We start from the raw sequence: 22,331 nt of genomic DNA, 5'->3' as shown, positions 1-22,331 counted from the left end.
ACTGTGCAGTTGCAACAGAGACCATATGGCCCACATATTTACAAAAAATGTTTGCTGATCCTAGGTCTAAAAGATTTAAGTGACTTGCTAAGGTCACATGATTCATGAGAGATAGACCAAGAGCTAGAACCCATATTTCCAGATATTTGGCTGTTCTCTTTTTTCTTTTCTGACATGTGAACTGTTTTGTTTCCACTTTTGGAAGTATATTCTGATTTGATACTCTATTAGAACACATTGTGATCAATTAAGTCACTGTCCTATATAATAAAAGGCTAATATGCAAATCAACCAAACAACGAAATGACCAGTTGCTATGACGTGCACTGACCACAGGAGGCAGATGCTCAAGGCAGGAGCTGCCCCCTGATGGTCAGTGTGCTCCCACAAGGGAGCACTGCTCCGCCAGAAGCCAGGCTCACGACACAGAGGCAGTGGTGGGAGCCTCTCCCACCTCTGCAGCAATGCTAAGGATTTCCTACTGACGGTGGTTTAGGCCATCCAGACTGTGAGGGCTCCTGGACTGCGAGAGGGTGTAGGCTGGACTGAGGGGACCCCCCTCACTCCCTCCCCGCTGAGCGCACGATATTTGTGCACCAGGCCTCTGGTCTTTAATATAATAGGATGTAGTCACAGACGGCATTATAGATGCGGTAAGATCTAGTATGTGTATGTTCACTTCTAGAGAGTACCATTAAGCTTTAACCTCATATATCTTGTTATACTGCACTAAAAATAAACATGACTGGATTCTTTGAATATTAAAAGAAGGTATAAAAATAACATTATATTAACTTTTTTGAAAGCCTAATGTTAGAGTCTAATATAGAAGTTGCATCTTCTATTTTTAGAAGTTTTATTTATTACTAGAATAGCTAAATTATATTTTATAATAGTGAAAGATAAATTCTACTCTTTACCATTAATTTTTGTACTCCTTAACTACAATTTTTCATATTGTAATGAGTAAAATGAGTGGTGGTGTGAGGCTACATGTATTTTAGCAATAGAATAGGAAACTTACTTTCTCGCTGGTAGAGAAATGTTTTATCATGAGTAGTATCTGTTTGAAAAAAGTTTAAAACAATATAAGCAGTATTCAGTAGAAAGTGAAAGTCCCTGTTCTCTATAATGTTCATATGTAATAGTCTAATATTTACCTTTTTCTATCTCTGAATTTATAAGCATTGTATAGTATATATTTACATATTAAAAAAGCATACTATGCTTTTTATTTCTACTCACTAATATGTCATGGACATAGAACAACTCTTTAAAATCCTTAATTTTTTGCATTTCAGTATCAAAGGCATGCAAAGTTTGTAAATGACTATATTTTATATTATGGTGGCAAAAAAGAAGATTTCAGGCGATTGGGGTAAGTGTCATGAAGTTTAATTGGAGGGGAGAGTGGAGATCTTTAAAGACCCATAGCTACTATGTCTTTAGGTTCTGTAGTTTTCCTCTGTTCCCATTCTGTAATTTTCCTCTGCTTTCCTCTGTTGTATCATAAAATGGAGAGACCATCCATAGCTTCTAGCTAAGTAGCTTCTCAAGAACCCCATTTCTCTGGCAACAGGTAGCCTGCAGAGCTACGGCTGCCCCTGGCAATAACAGATTGTGAGGAATACACATGTTCCTGATTATGCAGAGTGTGTTGTTGTTGTTGTTGTTTTTGAGGCTCTTTGAACTTTTAAACCTCAGTGTTTGGGATTGCTTTTTTTAAGGTGGGGAAAACAAGAAACCTCTAATATTTCCCACACGTGAAATTGCTTCCTATATTTTGGGCTCTTCTCTTGAGAGCCTCTTAGTTTTGTGTGGGTTTTTCCCTCTGACTTAACAATTTTCTGAATTGGGAGACCCCTAAAACTCTTCATACCATATCATCTATCCCAAACTTACCTCCCTCTCAATTGGGCCTGTACTCCCCTACAATCCCTTGTTTTACCCCTAAACTGTTAGAATCCGAAAAAATTATACCCTTCAACTCTCTTCCTTACTGTCTCCTAGGAAGCTATAGTAAAATGAGGAATGGAAAACTCTTCATATAATTTTAAAACTAGATCTCAATAGGGTAGTGTTATTGGCATTCTTGTATTTTCTGGAAGTTATTTTCATACATTTTCCCTTGTCCATTTAATGTTTACTCAGATTTCTCATTCTAGCTTTGGTTATTTAGCACCATGTGTACAATTGAAATCAGTGCCAGAGATGGTTGGGTTTCTTATCCATTTAAATTGCTTCTGTCGTAGCACTCTTTATAGTGCCTTTGAAAAGTACTGAAGTAATTTTTACAAATATATGTACATATATGCATACACATAAAACTGTCTTTATCTTTGTGTATTTTATTTTTACTTAGGTCTTCAAAAGCCTCACAAACTGTTTAACTTTCTAAATTTGACTAATTCAGTGTTTATATTAGATTGAAATAGTTTTATTTTCCAGGGAAAATGACAAGACAGACATGGATGTTATACGAGAAAATCATAGATTCCTATGGAATGAGGAGGATGAAGTGGACATGAATTGGTAATTTTAGTCATCTGACACTTAATGCACCAAATGCTTTTGTTCTATCTCTCTTACCCTGCATAGAACAAATCTGAATTGAGGACATAAAACCATGCTTCAGATTACTGAATCTAGTTTGGTTCTTTTGGTAACTTTTAGCAGTTTTAACTGACTTCTCATTGCTTGAGTTTGTCTTAAAAAAAGAAAAACATTTAAAAAATGATTTTGTTGCCCTGTAAAATGCTTCTTTTCAATTTTTAAAATATTTTGGAAAAAAAGTAATACCTTAAAATGGTCCTAAAAATCCAAACATTACAAAGGCTAAAAAGTGAAGAGTAAGGCTCTTTCTCATGTCTGACTGTCAGTCTTCTAGATTCCCTCCCTGAGAGAGCAACTATAATAGTTCATATTCAGAATTCTATGCATGTATAAGTAATAGACATCTTTTAAAACATTTACATCATATGCATTATTTATTTGACATTGCTTCCAAGTAGCAAACTATGGTTAAATTTCTAAAGGAAGATTTATATTTTTTTATGAATCTAGGGAGAAAAGACTTGCAAAGAAATACTATGATAAATTATTCAAGGAATACTGCATAGCAGATCTCAGTAGATACAAAGAAAATAAGGTATGCCTTCCAAATATTTCTATAAGAAGGTTCTTATAAAAGTAAAGTGTTACTTTTATTACACTGTATTACCCCTCATTATTCTTTTAAAGATGAGATTCTAGTCTAAAGTGCCCTGTATCTATAAAGTATCATTTGGACCATTTAACTCTGCAGCTGTGGAACTTACAAAGGGCTCCTTAGTCAAGGGTGCTTCTTTGTGAGCTGAGGCAAACAAGTCTAAAATTAAACACAAGTGGCTACTGGATCCTGTTTTCATCTTGACTCTAGTCTAGAGCCTCTCATGATTATAATGAATGATTTGACACTGCAGAATGATGTCTTGTTTCACAGATGAAATTGATTGTGACTATTTTTTCCAAATTGATTATCATTTGTAAAGAGGCAGATGCACATCTTTTATTACAGAAATGTCTATTCCAGTAAAATTAACTTATCCGCTAATTAGTAATGGCAGATTTTCATTCCCACTTTACATCTTATTTTAGTTAATATTAAAGGGATTATTATTCCTATCGCATATTTCACATTTGTAGCTAGAGAAGGTGACCCAAGAACATATGATCTCAGTTTGAAGTGGCAGGGGAGGTAATGTTGCATAATCTATATGTTTGGATTATGTACATTTATATTAAGAAAGACAACCTGTTTAAAAAAGCCGTCTTAAATTTATTATAAGGAGTTTGTTTTCATTTAAATAGTTAAAACTCATAACCGTGGTTGGTTTAATTTTTCAGTAGTGCCTTTAATATGTGGGTTGCTTCACAATATTCTTATATATGATAGTAGTGTCCATTTTTATAACCTATGCACTTGTTGTATCCCAAAGACTTCCTCAGTTTCATGTGAATTAGCTCTCATCTCTGTACTAGTTATTGCCACATCGAATTCAAAAAGTACCACAGCAGTTGGAGTTACTTGAAAGTCTCTACACTTCAAGTTGAATGTGAAACAGGTCTTTCTAACAGCACATAATGAAGCAGCTTTTTTGACTGTGACTAATTTGTTGATTGTTTTTCAGTATTTATTGAGGACTAGGCTAGGTATTGTGGATTAACACATGGTGTCTGCCCTTCAAAAAAACAACAACACACCAAATCTATAGTCCAGTTAAGGGAAGAATGTGTACTTAGTGAATAATTAAATATTTGTATTCTCCACAGTATATTACTGGAAATCATACTTTAGAGAGGATAATCTTAAAACAAATTATATTTTCCTATTAGAACATGATGAATAGTAAGAACAAGGGTTAGTGCAAAAAGAAATCAGATACGACTTGCATGTTTTGAGTGTGAATACTAGAGAAATAGGAAATATGGAGGGAGAGTGATCTTTTAAAAAAAAAAAAGTTTATTCTTTTTTATAGCAGTTTTAAGTTAGCCAAATTGAGGGGAAGATACAGAGATTTCCCATCTACCCTTTGCCCCACACAGGAGGGTATCTTTTTTGGGGGGGAAGATAATGACTGTGTTTTGGCATACCATGTTTGAGGTATTGGAGACAGAGTAGTACTTTTGATTTCCTTGGTAGAATGCATTTTCTCATATTTTATTTATCCAAAGACAGTGTTTTATTCGTTTTTTAATTAACCAGCTCCTAGCTCAGTGCCTACCATATATAATAGTTAGTTAGGGTATTTTTAGTGAATTCCAACCTTTGTCCCACACCTCCATTTCCTTCTTTGTTGTTTTTTTCCTTTCATCATTGAGAATTTGGTTAGAGCATTGCATCAGTTAGGATTAGATTCAGCTGAGGAGAACAGCAAGCACTCCCAAAGAACATTGGCATAAATGAACTAGAAGTTCAGTCCAAGTAGATGGCATCGAACCTTGTGTTGTCAGGAAGTTAAGGTCCTTTTCTCTTATTGCTTGCATGTGTGAGCTCTTTGTGCTATAAGGTAGAGTGAGAAGAAGAGGCTCAGCACCAAGCCCTGAGTAACTCCAGTGTTTAATCCAATGTATCAGCAGGAAAATTTATATCTTCAGGAAAGAATGTAAAAACATTGAGACAAAACCTCTAAATCATTCATATGAGGAAATTTGCAGTTGTCGCTTTTAATAACCACTTTTTATCCTCAGAGTGCTAAGCCCAATAAGTAGTTGCTTAATAATTTTTTTGTTGAATAGATTAATGAATGAAAGATAAAGTTTGTAAACTATTACATTACACATTTGACTGTGCTTCAGTAGACATCCCAATATATGTTGGATGGAAAGCAATCTTCACATACTGGTACATGTATGGGTTTAAAATTAAAGTTATTTTGAATTTTTTATTTCTCTTTTCTTGGACTGGGAAGATATTATTTCCTTTGGGTTTTAATGAGAATATTTTGAAATATTTTGTGCCCTTATTTTTACTTGAAATACAGAATTGCCTGCCTTAGCCGGGTTGGTTCAGTGGTTGGAGCATTGGCCAACTGACTGAATGGTCTCGGATTCAGTTCTGGTCAAGGGCATGTACCTGGGTTGCAGGCTCCATCCTCAGGTCAGGGCAGGCAACCAATTGATGTGTCTCTCTCACATCGATGTTTCTCTCTCTATCTCTCCCCCTTCCTTCCACTCACTCTGAAAATCAATGGAGAAAATACCCTCAGGTGAGGATTAACAAACAACAACAACAAAATTGCCTAATTCAAATAATAGTTTATTTAACAAAATAATACAACAACCTATGAGATTAGGATTTTTATAACAAGGAAATAAGACTAGATTGAGAAGTTAAGTTACTTTCCCAAGGTCACAGAACTGTTTAACAAATGGTAGAGCTTGCTTTGGGTCTGCATATTCTGGAACTGAACTTTAACTATTATAAAAGTAAACTGAGTAGAAAACTACACCATTACTAGAATTATGGTAAATTAGCTTATGAATATGAAAGATATTAAAAAGCAGTGGAGAAAAATCATTTTTAGTCAAAAAACAAAGTCGTGTTTAGGATTTCTGCTTTAGGATTCCAAACTGGTACCATTACTCTTTCCTGTTTATGACTACACTGTTGTAGTGGGAAAAGAGCCACATGAGTGAATCGTGTGGTTGTGTTTCAGTAAAACTTTATAAAAATAGGCAGCAGGCCTATGGGCCATAGTGTGCTAACTGGTGGTATAATATATACCAGGTACAATTCTAAATACTTTATATGTATTATTTAAACCTCTTAACCCAAAGAGGTAGATGCTTGTATTACTTCTACTTTACAAATGAGGAAACAGGAACAAGTATATTAAATAGCTGTTAAGTGGTAGAGCTAAGAAGTAAATCTAAACAGTGTGACTCCAAAGGCTGCACACTTTTGCGCTTCTTTCCTGTACCATAACCTCGTTTTCTGTTTCCTGTCAGTCATAGGAGATACCGATCTATCTATACACACACACATATAATTAATTTAGATATCTTTTGGCCTGGCATCTATAACTTTTAAAAGTAAAGAAGATTGTTCCTTAACAGATAAATTGGTAATTGTTCAAATGTATTTTTAATTACCTGGAATCCTATAAGGAGAGAAAAAGCTATGATAATGGGAATTAGTTTTATTTTTAGGTTAATAAATGTCATTATGTCAATTGTTGTCTCCAGGTTTAGATTTATATACAATTTAAATAATGTTTAAATTTACTCTGGCATAAATGTAATGTTTTTTCTTGTCAGTTTGGATTTAGGTGGAGAGTAGAAAAAGAAGTAATTTCAGGAAAAGGTAATTCTTTAAAATTTTATATTTTAATAGGATAAGGTTATTTTGTTATATTATTGAATTTAAGTCATTGGGTAAGATTATTCCTAATGTATACAGTGAATAATTACCCACAAAAGTAAAATTAAAGAAGGTATACTCATGATGTATAATCTAGCAGAGGTCAAAATAATTAATGCTTTAGATTTTTACCTTTAGAATTTTTGCCTTTAGAATATTCAATTGAGGATAAGTAGAAAATGTTTAGAATTAAAAATTTAACTCTAAAGTTAAGTATCAACTGGTGAATACTTGACTTTTTCTCTTTATTAATTTTTGGAATAATGATTTGGTATTACTGTATTACAATCAAATCAACATTTTGAAAGTAGAAATTAAATATCACTTTGAACCTAATAAAATTTTTGGACAAGCTAGTTCTTCTTTTGGGGAGTCACTGAAATTGAGCCCAAATATTTACTCTTACAACAAAATAACAGACATTTGGTAGGAAATCAGTAATGCCTTTTCTATGTATTATTGTAATCTATTCACAAAATTTTTCTGAACACTTAATATCTCTACACTGTCATGTTATAAAATTCTCTCTTTATCGATAATTGCATTTTTAATTCCAATAAAAATTAATGTTAATGCTCTGAAAACTACAGAGGAGTATTTAGGAAATAATTTTAAATTAATAACTTAAATTTCTAACTGAACATAAAGTTTACATTTTAAATGAGTAAACTTTTATGCCATCAAAGTGGTTTATGTACATCTTCTATAAATTTGAATGTCTATGACAGGTGTAAAATTGGACATGCAATTAAGCAGTAGGAATTTTTTTTCTTTAGATTAATAAATATTAGCTCTAAAGCTACTTTAGAGGACAAGGAAAAATAATAAGTTTAAAACTTTTTAAGCTTTTCTTGATATCACACTTTAGTTTGTTTTTACCTAAAACAATGAGATATATTGAAACGTCTATCACAACTTAAAATTTTTGTACTTTCATTGAATGGAATTTTCAGATGATGGTAAATAATGCTGCTTTTTAAAACCTGATGGACATTCTCGAAATTAAATTAACTGAAGAAAAGATTAGTTGGGAAGGGGAGAGAACACTTTTGCTATCCTATATAATAAAGAGGTAATATGCAAATTGACTGTCACATCCTCACAAGATGGCTGCCTATGACCAGGCCGGCAGGGGGGTTAGTGAGGGACAACCAAATGACTGATCAAGCAGGCTGCGTGGGCAACCAGGCTGGCAGAGGGGGCAGTTGGGGGCGATCAGGCCAACAGGGGGGGCAGTTAGGGGTGACCAGGCTGGCAGGGGGGGCAGTAAGGGGTGACCAGGTCGGCAGCAGGGGGGGCAATTGGGAGCAATCAGGCCGGCATGCAGAGGCAGTGAGTGGTGATCAGACCAGTGGCGGGGGGGGGGGGGGCAGTTAGGGGGGACCAGGCAGGCAGGCAGGTGAGCGATTAGGAGTCAGCAGTTCAGGATTGTGAGAGGGATGTCCGACTGCCGGTTTAGACCCGATCCCAGGGATCGGGCCTAAACCGGCAGTCAGACATCCCCCGAGGGGTTCCAGATTTGAGAGGGTGCTGGCTGGGCTGAGGAGGACCCCCCCCCCCCCCTCGTGCACAAATTTTGTGCCCAGGCCTCTAGTGATTTATAAAGATACAATTTTTGTTGCTGTTTTAACAGTAGAACTATTACTGAACATGTACAGACTTAATATTCTTTTGAAATAAGTAAAAAATGCCAATTTAGAAAAGTTATCAGCCTTTTAGGACTGATAATTTTTAAAATTCATTTTGATAATTTAATTTTTATGAAAAGTTCAGGCTCCTGCTGGTGCAAATTATTAAGATACAAATTTTATTTGTTTGTACAAATAAAAGTTTGATCTTGTTTTATTTTCTGTCAAAGTTAATAATCTTTGAGTTTATTTCCCCTCCCCCCCCTTGGGTCATCAGTATTAGTCCTTTTTTGCAGAAGGACTAATTCATGGTGCCTTAATGGATATGATAATGTGGTATTGATTTTAGTGTCAAGTGATTCTAAAATTTAGAGCATTGGATTTGGTTACTTATTCTATCTACTTTATCTCAAAGTGCTAGCATTTTTAAATGTGCTTTTAATGCCATTTTATGCTGATATCTAAAATAAATGTCATTATGTTAATACTTAAAAATATCAATTGTAATAATATTATTAAATATTGAAAAGGATTCACCCAAGATGTATGTGTATTTTGGAAAATATATTTATTCTTTTAGGGTATTAGTGAGTATATATACTCTTTCAGTATTACCATTTTCCAAAGTATATGATTCCCTAACAGGGACACTAAAACTCTGTCTGTAAATATAAACAGTCTATCTATTGAGCAAAAATTCTGTGACTTATTTTTTTAATCAATTTTTAAAAATTGATTTTGGAGAAAGAAGTATTGATCTGTTGCCTGCTGCATGCGCCCCAACTGGTGATTGAACCCACGACCTCAGTATGTGCCCTGACTGGGAATCGAACCCTCAACCTTTTGGTGCATGGGAAGACACTCCAACCAACTGAGTCACACTGACCATGGCTGTGACTGATTTTTAAAAAATATATATATTTTATTTATTTCAGAGAGGAAGGGAGAGGGAGAGAGAGTTAGAAACATCCTATATAATAAAGAGGTAATATGCAAATTGACCATCACTCCAACACACAAGATGGCTGCCCCCATGTGGACACAAGATGGCCGGCAGGGGAGGGAAGTTGTGGGCGATCAGGCCAACAGAGTACAGCAGTTGCAGGGGGACCAGGCCTGCAAGGGAGGGCAGTTGGGGGCAATCAGGCCTGCAAGGGAGGACAGTTGGGAGGAACCCAGGCCTGCAGGTGAGGGCAGTTAGAGGCGACCAGGCTGGCAGGGGAGGGCAGTTGGGGGCGACCAGGCCTGCAGGGGAGGGCAATTAGGGGTGACCAGGCCAGCAGGGGAGGGCAGTTAGGGGCTACCAGGCTGGCAAGGGAGGGGAGTTAGGGGTGACCAGGCCAGCAGGGAAGGGCAGTTGGGGGTGACCAGGCCTGCAGGGAGGGCAGTTAGGGGCAACCAGGCTGGCAAGGGAGGGCAGTTAACGTGACCAGGCCATCAGGGGAGGGCAGTTAGGGGCAATCGGGCTGGCAGGGGAGCAGTTAGGTGTCGATCAGGCTGGCATGGGAGTGGTTAGGGGGTGATCAGGCTGGCAGGCAGAAGCTGTTAGGGGCGATCAGGCAGGCAGGCAGGCAGGCAGGCAAACAATTGGGAGTCAGCAGTCCTGATTGTGAGAGGGATCCCAGATTGGAGAGGGTGCAGGTTGGGCTGAGGGATACACTCCCCCCCCCCCCCCGTGCACGAAATTTCGTGCACCGGGCCTCTAGTCAATTATAAGAGAGAATCATTGATCAGCTACCTCCTGCACTCCCCCTACTGGGGATCGAGCCCACAACCCAAGCATGTGCCCTTGACTGGAATTGAACCCGGGACCCTTCACTCCCGAGGCCAATGCTCTGTCCAAAGAGTCAAACCAGCTAGGACTGATTTTTTTTTTTTAAACAGTTCTTTCATCTTTTTAAATTGATACATGTATACACATTTGTTGAACGTATTATAATTATTGTGGTCAGTTTATTAATGCTGCTTTGTAGAACTAAGAATTTATGTATGTTAAGAGTAAATTTCAGCAGTAATACCAGATTAGATAGAATATCGTCACACCTATCATAACTAATAATTCCTTCCTTTTTTTGCAGGCCAGTTTTTCTGTGGAAATAAATACTGTGATAAAAAAGACAACTTAAAGAGTTGGGAAGTTAATTTTGGTTATATTGAGCATGGTGAAAAGAGAAATGCACTTGTTAAATTAAGTAAGTTGACTAGATGATTCATTTCTTCAAAGTTTATCTAATAATTTAGATTTTAAAATGTATGGACTAATTTAAGACTCAATTCAAAATTTTAATGTTTCTTCCTGTAAGTGCCCTTTTTCTCAGAGCTTCCCAAAGTCACAAACAGTGTTTGAGCCAAACATTTTAGTATTCTCAGCAATCTGGTGACATTTAGGTGAAACAGTTCTAATGTTAAATGTAATGCCATTGGTAAAGTGAAGACCTCTTCTCATTAACTTGAGAACATCACCAATGCAGAGTGAAATGCATAGTATCAGGAAAGGCACTGTACAATCTCACATTAGCTGATAGCTATTGTTGTGGTGTGGATAATAATAAATACACTCTTTGTGTCAATAAAGAAAAAGTTTTAGGAAGGCATAATTGTTCTTGATATCAGTCTTAAAAGCTTAGGGTTACATCCCAGAATATAGTAGTTTCTCTTAATATGCATGTTTTAGAATCTGTTATTCTTTTTTTTACCCCTAAGCTAGTATTATGTCAGCTTCTCTTCACCATATTCACAGCTTTCTCTAGGACCTAAATAAATGTACCCTCAGAGTGTTCTGCCTATTCCAGAAAGAAGTCATAAATTTCCCCGTATGCTACTTAAGACACACCAGTACAGACTGGTTTCTGAGTTCCTCCTTGAAGTGCTTGCTCATGAGGAAAAGTCAACTAGTGTGAACTGAGATTAAGACAAAACAAGAGGCCACAGTTGTAGAACTTTTTGAACAGCCCTCTTCCATTTGAAAACTCCTAGAGTGCTTCACTGTTATTATCAGGTATCTTTGATGTGAGATACACATTAATGCTGCCTATTGCTTTTAGAATAAATTGAGGGCACATTTTTCTAAAGTAATGTTAGAATTTCAATTCCTCAAGCATTCTAATATTATTCTTATTATATATATATATATAATATGGAAAGAATTGTATTGCTTTTTCAGCTTTGTTTCCTCTCATCGTAAAAGAATATAAGGGAAAATGAGAATTATAATACTAAAGGTAGAGGAGCAGTGCAGTTATTCACATTCAGCAGTGTGACTTTTTTCCTTTTTTTTAGGATTATGCCAAGAATGTTCCTTTAAATTAAATTTTCATCACAGGTAATTTATCTTTTAAAATGCTATTTTTAAGGGTTAGTAGTTTTTGGACATAGTCACTTATCTGCACTGAATGTTTAAATGTAGATTTGAAGGGCTGATGGTTTAATTAGTTGATTATATAGATTATCGGCATCACTTTATGGCCACATACACGAGAGAACTGGAATGGAAATTCATGGTGCCTTAATCTAGCCAACCAGTTTTAAATGTGAAGGCTTGTGTAGGATGGTAGATAGATCCTAGAATTTTTAGTTTGGAGTCAATGTTCAGATACCATGATATTCTTAGAAACTGTATTATAAAGCAGATCTTCATAATGTGATTCTTTATGTCTCATTTAAACAGTGTTTTAATTGGAGTTTGTCATTCATAGCAAAGGATTATAAACTTCAATGTTAAAATGAGGTTTCTACCGAATGAACTAGAATGTGTCTGCATATTGAGTAGGTGAGGGTTATCAGTATTCTGCCAAGTGCAATAGATATAAGATTATGGACTTTGAAATCAGACCCCTGTGTATTCCTCTCAGCTACTCCACTTATTAGTCATCTTCACGAGCACTTAACCTCTGTGAGACTAAATTTTATCATCTCTAAAAATTAGGGTACTAAGGTTATTATGGGGATTACATGAAAGTGCCTGGTATATGGTAAGTTAAACATAGTGGAGTCCCTAGCATTGAAGATGTTCAGACAAAATCGATGTGACCTCTCAGGGTTGTGGTGGTCAGGTTTCATGTTCTGAATAACAATTGAAAGTCTAAGAGTAAGATTCTACAACTTTATAAAATAGCAAAGTTAGTATATTAATTTTAAAATCAGCTATATTATAAATGTGCCCTATCTAGTATTTTAGCGATTAAATATTAAAAATAAATATTACATAATATATATTTTTTTATTCTTAAAATTAGCAGAATTTTTCGTTTACTTGACTAGCCTAAACCAGTGGTTGGCAAACTCATTAGTCAACAGAGCCAAATATCAACAGTACAATGATTGAAATTTCTTTTGAGAGCCAAAATTTTTAAACTTAAACTTCTTCTAACACCACTTCTTCAAAATAGACTCACCCAGGCCGTGGTGTTTTGTGGAAGAGCCACCCTCAAGAGGCCAAAGAGCCGCATGTGGCTTGCGAGCCACAGTTTGCCGACCACGGGCCTAAACCATTATTTTCCCTCTGTATCAATGATACTGAACAATATCAAAGACTTTTATTTGACCTTAACTTTCAAGCTTTGTTTCAAACTTGCAATGATTCTTATGAGAAGTAAAAAATGATTATTGTCTTAAATAGTATTATACAACATTTGACATACGAACCTTAATTTTTGCAAAGTCTAATAAGTTTCTTAAAAGTAATGCTCTCTGTTGTCTCTTCATCTTCCTTTCTCTGTCTGAGTTTCAGCATTCTCACCTTTTCCTATTAAATATTTCTTTCTTCACCAATTAAAATCAATTGCTTGACAACCATGGTACCTATAACCTTGTATACCTGACCCAGAAGAAATAAAGCAACAGTAGTAAAAGGATATATGGTCTAAAGTAGACATATGAGTTAACAATACGTCCTTTCACCCTCATTCTATAATAGTTTTACTAAAGGGTGTGGCAAAAGTAGGTTTACAGTTGTGAGTACGTGAAACAGAGTTTATTCTTATATATTTATTGTTGCATTGTTTTCCATATGAACAACTGTAAAGCTACTTTTGCCCAACTCTGTATATTCTTTAATTCTCAAGAGAATTTTCTGTTTATTGGTCGTGTAGAACTATCACCAGTGGATTCTTTTTGTTGTATTTGTTTTTCAAAGTGTAGGTAGATAATGAATTATTTGAAGGGAAATGAGATTTGTTTTGTAATTTTCTTTTAAATAGCTAAATAGAATATAAAAAGAAGGAAATCAGTGAAAGTATGATTTATATTTACTAGATTTGTATATAGAACTTAAAAACAATAATTTTTGTCTCAGAATTTTCAGGCATTATTATCTTACAGAATTGTCCTAAATAATATACTAACCTAAAATATTTACAGTCTCATTTAAGGAAGTACTTTACTGATTTTTTTTTTCTCATTGGTTTTAATTTTTGTAAAGGTCAATTGAAAAAAGTTAACTTTAATTTTATATTGTTCAACATAAAGGAGAAAAGAAGTTAAGTCCAAAAAAAGGAAGGACAGAATCAAAAAAGATTGTGAAGAGTCACCACATAAAAAATCCAGATTATCTCCTGAAGAAGGGACCTCTAAGAAAAAGGACAAAGGTAAAGGGGAATTAGGATTCTATATCTACTCACACTTCTGAAAATGAAGTGTGATCTTCCATATGTTTCAAATGTAGCCTGTAATTGGTGAATACGTTTAGAATTCTCTTTTATAGTTGTTGAAAGGAATCTGATTGGAGAATTTAGATATGAATTTATAGTAATAGGAGTTTCAAGAACAAGATTGGTTTTGATTCATTTTTTGGCAGATGGTATAATATTTTGCAAAAAGCCTTCTAATTTCTGGATTTGTCATTTAAAGTCTTGTTACCTTGAGCAAGTTACTGAACTTCTTGAGTTTTACTTTCCTTATGTAAGTAGGGGTGTTGTTACTATCTAGCCTCTGTACAGCTTGAGCTTATTGTGGAGAATCAAGTAATCTGAAAGGCACTTTTAACACTTTAAAACAGCAGTCGCCAACCTTTTGGGTCCGCGGACCACTGGTTGGCAACCGCTGCTTTAAGATAATACATAATCTATAAGTCAGTATAAAATTATAACACTGATTTCAATTATGGTCTGATTTTCTCACTAGCTTATGACCTTCTTGAAATGATAGAGATTGATATAATGTGTCATCAGAATCTAGCATGGTGCTGTGCACATACACTGAGTAAATAATTATTAAATTCAAATTCATCGATTCTTCCTCTGCAATTCTTAGGCTTTCTAAGCCTTCATTTCTTCATGTGTAAAATGGTCATGATAATAGTACCTAGCTCAGAGAATTGTTCAGAAGTTGAAATGAGATAATACATGTAAGCAGTTTGCTTGGTACTTGCCACATAATTAGCTATTATGAAGGTTACTGCTAATTGCTTTTTCAGTCCCTAATAGAATCAGATTGACTATAACTTATAGTGATTCAGACTTAAATTAGGTAGATAATGGTAGATTGAATTAGATTCAGTCCAATGTTAATAAATACTTGAACAGGAGAGGGCTCCCTTGCTTCAGCTGTGAAGATCTTTAGCTAGGTTACATTCTTACATGCATTTTTTTCCCCTTCTGCTTGCATATTATGCTATATTTAAGCATATAGTATTACCCAGTTTAGGCTTGATAAAATTGATAGACTGAAAGGAAAATACTATTATTCTATTGTTTGTTGAGAAATGGTATTCAAACCAGAATGCCTTTTTGTCTCTATCTTAATCATTAACTCTAAAATAAATTTTAATTAATAAATGTGAAAATATCATTTGAGCTTTTAAAAAAATTTATATACTCTTATGTTCTAGTAAAATATTTGAAAATTTTGTTGCATTCGTTATTGTATTATATAATATTGTTGCATTCATATCATAGTATGATACCATGTTAATCACTGCATATTCCAAATTAAAGAAGAACTAACCCTTTGTAAAAATTTATTCATTACCTTCAAAACAGATAATTAGGTAACTGGATATTTGGATCGGGGATGGGTTGCACCATGCATGTGATCTTCCTTATAAATATTTTTTCTTCAGTGTTCCATATTTCAGTAGATGGTAGACATCTCTGTTAACCCAAATAATATCAGAAACCTAGGCATTATCCTTGATGCTAACTTTTTTTTTTTCTTTTCATTATTTATGTTTAACTTGTCACCAAATTCTATCAGCTTTACCCCCAGGGTATATATTTCTCAAATTCTCTCTACCCTAGTTCAAACTACCATGTTTTCTCATCTAGGCTTACTGGTTTCTTTACTGTCTTGACTTCCCACCTTCTCTCCTCTTAATCTGTTTGCCATAATGCAGTGATATCCTCTTGTTCTTGGATAACAACCAAAATCCTGGACAAAGCCCAAAGGCTCTAAGTAATCCTATATAATGAAAGCCTAGTATGCTAAGTGTCCGGTCGTCCAGTCGTCCGTTCAACCAATCAAAGCGTAATATGCTAATGCTATGCTAAGGCCGCTCAACCCCTCGCTATGATGTGCACTCACCACCAGGGGGCAGACAGTCAATTGGTTGACCAGTCGCTATGACATGCACTGACCACCAGGGGGCAGACAGTTGACCAGTCAACCAGTCGCTATGATGTGCACTGACCACCAGGGGGCAGATGCTCTGACCTATAGGTTAGCTTGCTGCTGGGGTCTGGCTGATCGGGACTGAGCAAAAAGGGCCGGACACGCCCTGGAGCCCTCCCACAGTCCCTCCCCGGCCCCAATCATGCACCAGTGGGGTCCCTCGGCCTGGCCTGTGCCCTCTCACAATCCAGGACCCCTTGGGGGATGTCGGAGAGCCAGTTTCGGCCCGATCCCACAGGCCAGGCCGAGGGACCCCACTGATGTACGAATTCGTGCACCAGGCCTCTAGTCTTGTGTACAAGGCTTGTTTCTCACCACTCTCTACCTCACTTTCATACTTTACTCATAGAGCCTTTTCGTTTCTGGAAATTCCAAACTTTTTTAAATTTAGGGACTACATAAACACTATTTCCTCTCTTCCTAAAACTCCCAGTCCCATCCTAACTCATCCTTCAGGTCTAAGCTTAAATGTCACTTCCTCAGGGATCATTTCCTGACTCCATCCCTAATCATGGACCTGAATTAGAACTCCCATTTATAATGATATCACAGCCCCAGAACTTTTTCTTCATTACACATATGACAATTGCATAAAAGCCCAAAGAGAGCAGGAATTCTGTCTGCTATGTTCATTGCTATATCCCCAGCACCCATTAGCACATGCTAGGCATAAAGAATGGGAAAATGAAAGATTTTGAACATTGTTTCAGGCAAGTTCAGGGAAAGAAAACCAAACAGAGTGGAACTGAATTATCTTTTCTTATTTTTTTAGAGTATCTTTGATAGCAGAGAGTACAAGAGATAGTTCTTTTTTTTTTTTTTTCAGCTTAGGTGATATAAAGTAGAAAATGACTTTTTAGCAAACTTAATAGGAAAACCATGTAGAACTCTTTAATATCTTCTTATTGGAACGCTCTGGAACTAGATTGATCTTGATGTGATACTCTCTTGTTAGACCACCTTAATTTGGCCCAAACTTAAATAGCAATTAATAAATGCTTAATATCACAGCTGCATTTAGACTGTTGACACTCCTTCTCAAAACAATCTACTTTTTGATTTCCTTCCTGTCTTCCTGGCCTCTCCTCATCTTTTTTTACTACCGTTCCTCCTTGGTCTTACCCTTAGATATTGGAGTTGCTCAGGCTGTTATTGAACTTCCTTCTCTCTCTCTGATCTTCTTGTACGATCCCATCTATTCCCATAGCTCGGGTTACTGTTACATAAAATGTTACATAAGTGGATGTTTGGATGAATGGATAGATGGATAATTGGATGGCTAGGTGGCTGGGTGAATGGAGAGGATGTGTAAGAAAGACAGATCAATAGCTTGACTTTGAGGACCAGTCTGCTTTGGCAGGTATGAGCAGAACTTAGGTAGACTGACTTGACAGAAACTTCAGGATCTTCCCCTCCCACCACCACCCCTTTCCCAAGCTCAGTTCCTTGGAAAGGCCTTTTCTGACACCCTTCACCCCACTCTTCAGGTAAGGTTAAGTCCCTGTTACACATTTCAGTAGCACTCTTTTGGAAGAATTCTCTGGATAACCATTGTAGAACTGAATATTTTAGTTTTATGACATAATTGTACATGTGATTTTTCAATTACTGAGAATTCTCACCTGTATAGGATCTTTGGAAAAGTATTTTGAAAAATAAGTATTTATTTGTACAGATTTCAGATGTTCAACATCTGTATAAAGTAGTGGTTCTATTGTAGTGACTCTATGGGGTTGGGTTTGGGTTTTTTTTTTTGTTTTTTTTTTAGTAACATGAGATTTTTTTACAGGTATTCATTATTTTTTAAGCTTTGTGCTAGGTATTCCAGTCCATATGAAGGCATAAACGGTCCCTGCAAAGAACCTAACATTTTAATTAGGGAGATAAGTCTAAGGAACATCAAAGATTGGAAGACAGTGAACCGCTTTTCTGTAAGACTATAATGAAAAGACTGTTGGGAAGAATTCTGGTTACAGCTCTGACTGTTGCACTGCTGCAAGAGGATTCTTATCAAAATGATGCTGTTTCCTTTTCAGGGCATCCATCCTCAAAGAAATCACAAGATTCTGTAAACCGTAAGTATTAAGTATCTGTTTATTTAATAAAAATATGTAAATTCAAGTTATTTGCAATTTGGGTTTCCCATGAATTATGACTTGCTCTAATGTAAATTATTTTTTGTTTTTGTACTATGTGAGAAAATCATAGAAAAAGACCCGATATGTATGATTTCTTCCTCAATTAAGAACACTTAAAAGTTTCTCAAGTATTAGGAGAGCATTAATTTTTTTTCTGTGGATACAATAGATATACATTTAAATTTTACATTATGGATTATGAAGGAAGAGAAACGGAGGGATGGGGTTGGAGGTGGATTAAGATTTAAGAAATGTTGCTTATGTTGCACAGGACTGAGTTATCTCTGTCATTTGGTAATTTTGATTGATCAAATGAAGTTTGTGATTTGTGCATGGAAAACAAATGGTTGTTAGTTTTTTAGTAAGTCCTATGGTTTTCACAAGATTGGATCAAACCAAATTTATGGAATATTTGCTACAAATTTTATTCTTTTTTCCCTGCAACATTCCAAAAAGTATTCACAATGACTTACAAAAATATATACAATAAGATTTTTTAAAATTTATCTTTATTGTTGAAAGTGTTAGATGTTCCCATTTTTTCCCCCCATTGACCCTCTCCCCCCAACTTTCACCCCCTCCCCAGGCCTTCACCACACTGTTGTCTGTGTCCATGGGTAATGCATATATGTATATAAGTTGATCTCTTCTCACCCCCTGCTTCTCTTCTCTCTTGAGAAAGTTCACTCTGTTGCTTGCTTCCATGTCTCTGGGTCTGTTTTGTTTGTCAGTTTATTTTGTTCATTAGATTCCACATTTAAGTGAGATCATGTGATATTTGTCTTTGACTGGCTTATTTTGCTTAGCATAATACTCTCCAGGTCCATCCATATTGTTTCAAAGGGTAGAAGGTCCTTATTTTTTATAGCTGCATAATATTCCATTGTGTATATGTGCCACAACTTTCCACAGCTTTTTTAACGGTGACATCAGAAAAATGGAAAAATAAGATAGAATAGCAAAATAAAGCTAAAGTTAAAGAATCTCCTGTGAGTTCATAAAAGGGGACATCCATTTGTGATATAAAGACAGTATCCTTGTATCTCAACTAATACAGTGTTGAATTTCTTAAAGACTTTGCAGTAGGCTTAGGGCCTAACAATATAGTGTAAATCAATAGCATGTCTAATCAATTTTTTAATATCTGGACTTATTTTATAAAAGTTCAGAAATTTAAAATTTCTAGGCTCATTTGGAAATGTATAAACTTAAATTTTAATTTTTTTCCTGATTTTAAAGTAATATGTGTTTACTGTGGCAAACGCAGGAAAAATTTTAGTAATTACTCCAAATCCCACCATTCAAATGTAAACATTATTAGCATTTTAGTATAATTCTTTTTGTTAAGTATGTAATTCTTGGGTAGTTATGTTTTTAAACTGCTGGGCTCTGATGCTTTTTTCCCCCCATGGATTATTTTAGAAAGAGGAAGTGGGGAGGGAAGGAAGGAGAGAGAGAAACAGCCATGTGAGAGAGAAATATCCATCAGCCACCTCTTGAAACTTGGGTATATGCCCTGACCAGGAATAAAACCTGCCACCTCCTGGTGTATGGGACAACGCTCCAACCAACTGAGCCACACCATCTAGGGATAGTATAATTCTTAAGGAGAATTTTTACTAGTAAGTGTTTAATATTCAAATTTTGCACTGAGAAAAATAGCAAAATAGGAATTTAGTTTAGGATATTGAGTGTTAAAAATTTAATGAAAAGGGGATTATCAGTGGAGGCATTCCTAAATTACACCAATTTTGTTTTCAGTATATTGGAAGTGTTTAAATAACTAACATTTTCTTCCTCCCCATGTGAATACAAATTTATCAACAGTTCCTTCTAAATTGGGTAAAGTATAGTGACAGTTTCTAGAACATAGTCAGGCATGAGACTCAGACATGCTATCTGGGATGATGTAGAAAATATGTATGTTTTTTAAAAACACACAGATTAAAATGGAAATTTTTATTTTGATTTTTATCCATCTCCAAAAGTGCATTGCAGTGAAAAGTGAGAAGGCCTATTTAATAAAGAAAAAACATTGTTCTTTTCCAATCCCAATTTTTCATTATTAAAAGGTCTTGACTTATTTTCATTCTTTCATTTACTCTTTATCTGTACAAATATGTATAAAGAGACTTTGTTGGATTATTATCAGTTTAATGAGATAAAATATGGGTAAATCATGTGTCTGATACAAATTAAGTCCTTGATAACCTGTAGCTATAATTGTTGTTATAACAAGAGAAAAAAAACTGCACATTAAACAGATTCTGTAGTCTCTAAAATTGGTCAGATCAAAAGGAAGTCTGTAAAGTCTGATCTACTGATTTGTTGTCATAATTGGAGGCTTGCCACTTCTGCTGTAGGCCAAGATACTTAGGTATCATATACTATCCAGAAAAATCAAGATGATAGACCTGCTTTTATTATTCAAAGCATACAGGGAAAATTGTATGCAGTTTGCATCACATTTAAAGGGAACATTGAAAACTTAAAACTTGTCAACAGTATTGACACAAATTGAAATTGTGTCTTTGGAAGGTTGAAGGAACTGTGGATGTTTAGCTTGAAGAAATATGAAGACATTGGAGGGAAGGGGTAAGGAGGTAGATATGGAAACTAGATGTTTGCAAGACCACTACTATGTGGGAGACTTATTTTTGATGTGTTGGGGAAAGGGGAGAATTACCTCCCCCTCCCCCCCACATCCCCATATCCTTCCTAAGTTCTTAATGGCTGGAGTAACAGTAAAATTGACATAAGATTAGAATATATGCACATAGGAGGTCATAATATGATGTTCAGATTATAAAATGAAGCTCAAAGAAATGATCAAACCAGGTACCTTTTATGAGTTTTAGACAAAGAAACAATAAATTTGTAAAGAAATTGATAGGACAAAAGGGAAAAAAAAGTACTCATTAGAAGGTTTGGGTAGTCATTAATGAGGAATTTAAACAAAATTTGGGATTGGATGTAAATTAGAAAAGAGGGGACAAGGTTTGTTTACACAAATTCTTTGGCTCTGGGTTCTTTATTTCTAATAAGGGAATTCACATGTGAGATTTATCTCCTGCTTTTAGGAACAGACGACTCAGTGTTCTTTCACTGCAGTTTCCTAAGTAACTTTAACTTAAAGTTATCAATATGGCCTTATAAGATAACCTGGGGCGCCTGCCTTGGATCCTGACAGATGACTGGTTGGCAGAACTAGAGCCCATGGATAAAAATTGCTCTACGACAGAGTTTTGCCTTAATTTAAGGAAGAAATTTTCAGTTAGAACTATCTGAAGACAAGAATGGAGGATTGTACTGCTTCAGGAAGTAGTGAGGTGTTCAAGTATAAATTGGACAGCCACTGTTATTGGAGGTGTCGCAGTAAGAGATTCATTCCATGGTTAAGGGTTGCATTAAAGACTTCCATGATCCACTTCCAACACAGAGTCAGTGACTTAAATTCTGATCTCCACTTGCCAATAGGTTTGCATAGATTTGACACTGATGCAAGAGTTTCATTTTGTATTGCCCATTGTACTAATTGTTATTTCTTTAGCACACACTTCCCATCTCTGGTAGGTTATAGCAGTTATCATAGGAATCAGTTTAATTAAAAATAATAAAGATACTTCTATTTTTAAATTATGACAAAATAGACATTTTTCAAATCAATCACCCTATACTAGTCAACTAAAAATGATCAAATATTAAAATATGTATTATAAGGCAATAAAATTATATGCCACAAAGTAACTACATTAATAATTAATTCTTCTCCAAAAATGACCATTAGTCTAAAAAAAAATTGACACAAATTTGGCCTGTCAGTACAGAATGTAAATACAGAATGTCCTTTAGTTAAACACCACAAAAATAAAACAGTACTAATTTGCCATGGTGGTTCTAGCCTTTTACCTGTTGAACTTTGATTCTTGAATCAACATGTGTATCTGAACTTTGATCCTAACTGAATCTGTTCTGGCACACATTCTAACAAAAAATGGATCAAAAAGAGGGGGTACATTTCTAAAGGTCTACATTACAAAGCCTCTGGAACAATATTGC

The 22,331-nt window shown here is 35.5% G+C and overlaps 1 protein-coding gene across 5 annotated transcripts in view; it reads left to right on the top strand.

Moving 5' to 3' along the window:
* The window catches only part of LOC103300037 (protein FRA10AC1), a 33,928-nt gene that overhangs the window by 7,774 nt on the left and 3,823 nt on the right, over positions 1–22,331 (top strand). For all 5 annotated transcript variants that reach the window (XM_054728813.1, XM_028133177.2, XM_028133178.2 and 2 more), the window contains 8 exons: positions 1,302–1,378; positions 2,449–2,532; positions 3,064–3,148; positions 6,799–6,844; positions 10,608–10,721; positions 11,809–11,851; positions 13,996–14,114; positions 18,171–18,209. In XM_054728813.1, coding sequence (XP_054584788.1) covers positions 1,302–1,378; positions 2,449–2,532; positions 3,064–3,148; positions 6,799–6,844; positions 10,608–10,721; positions 11,809–11,851; positions 13,996–14,114; positions 18,171–18,209 — 607 coding nt within the window. The remainder of the gene's footprint in view (positions 1–1,301; positions 1,379–2,448; positions 2,533–3,063; positions 3,149–6,798; positions 6,845–10,607; positions 10,722–11,808; positions 11,852–13,995; positions 14,115–18,170; positions 18,210–22,331) is intronic.

The sequence above is a fragment of the Eptesicus fuscus genome, chromosome 17 (genome assembly GCF_027574615.1).
Source record: "Eptesicus fuscus isolate TK198812 chromosome 17, DD_ASM_mEF_20220401, whole genome shotgun sequence".
Lineage (NCBI taxonomy): Eukaryota > Metazoa > Chordata > Mammalia > Chiroptera > Vespertilionidae > Eptesicus > Eptesicus fuscus.
The sequence above is the reverse complement of the archived record's forward strand: the minus strand, read 5'-3'. Positions and strand labels throughout refer to the sequence as shown.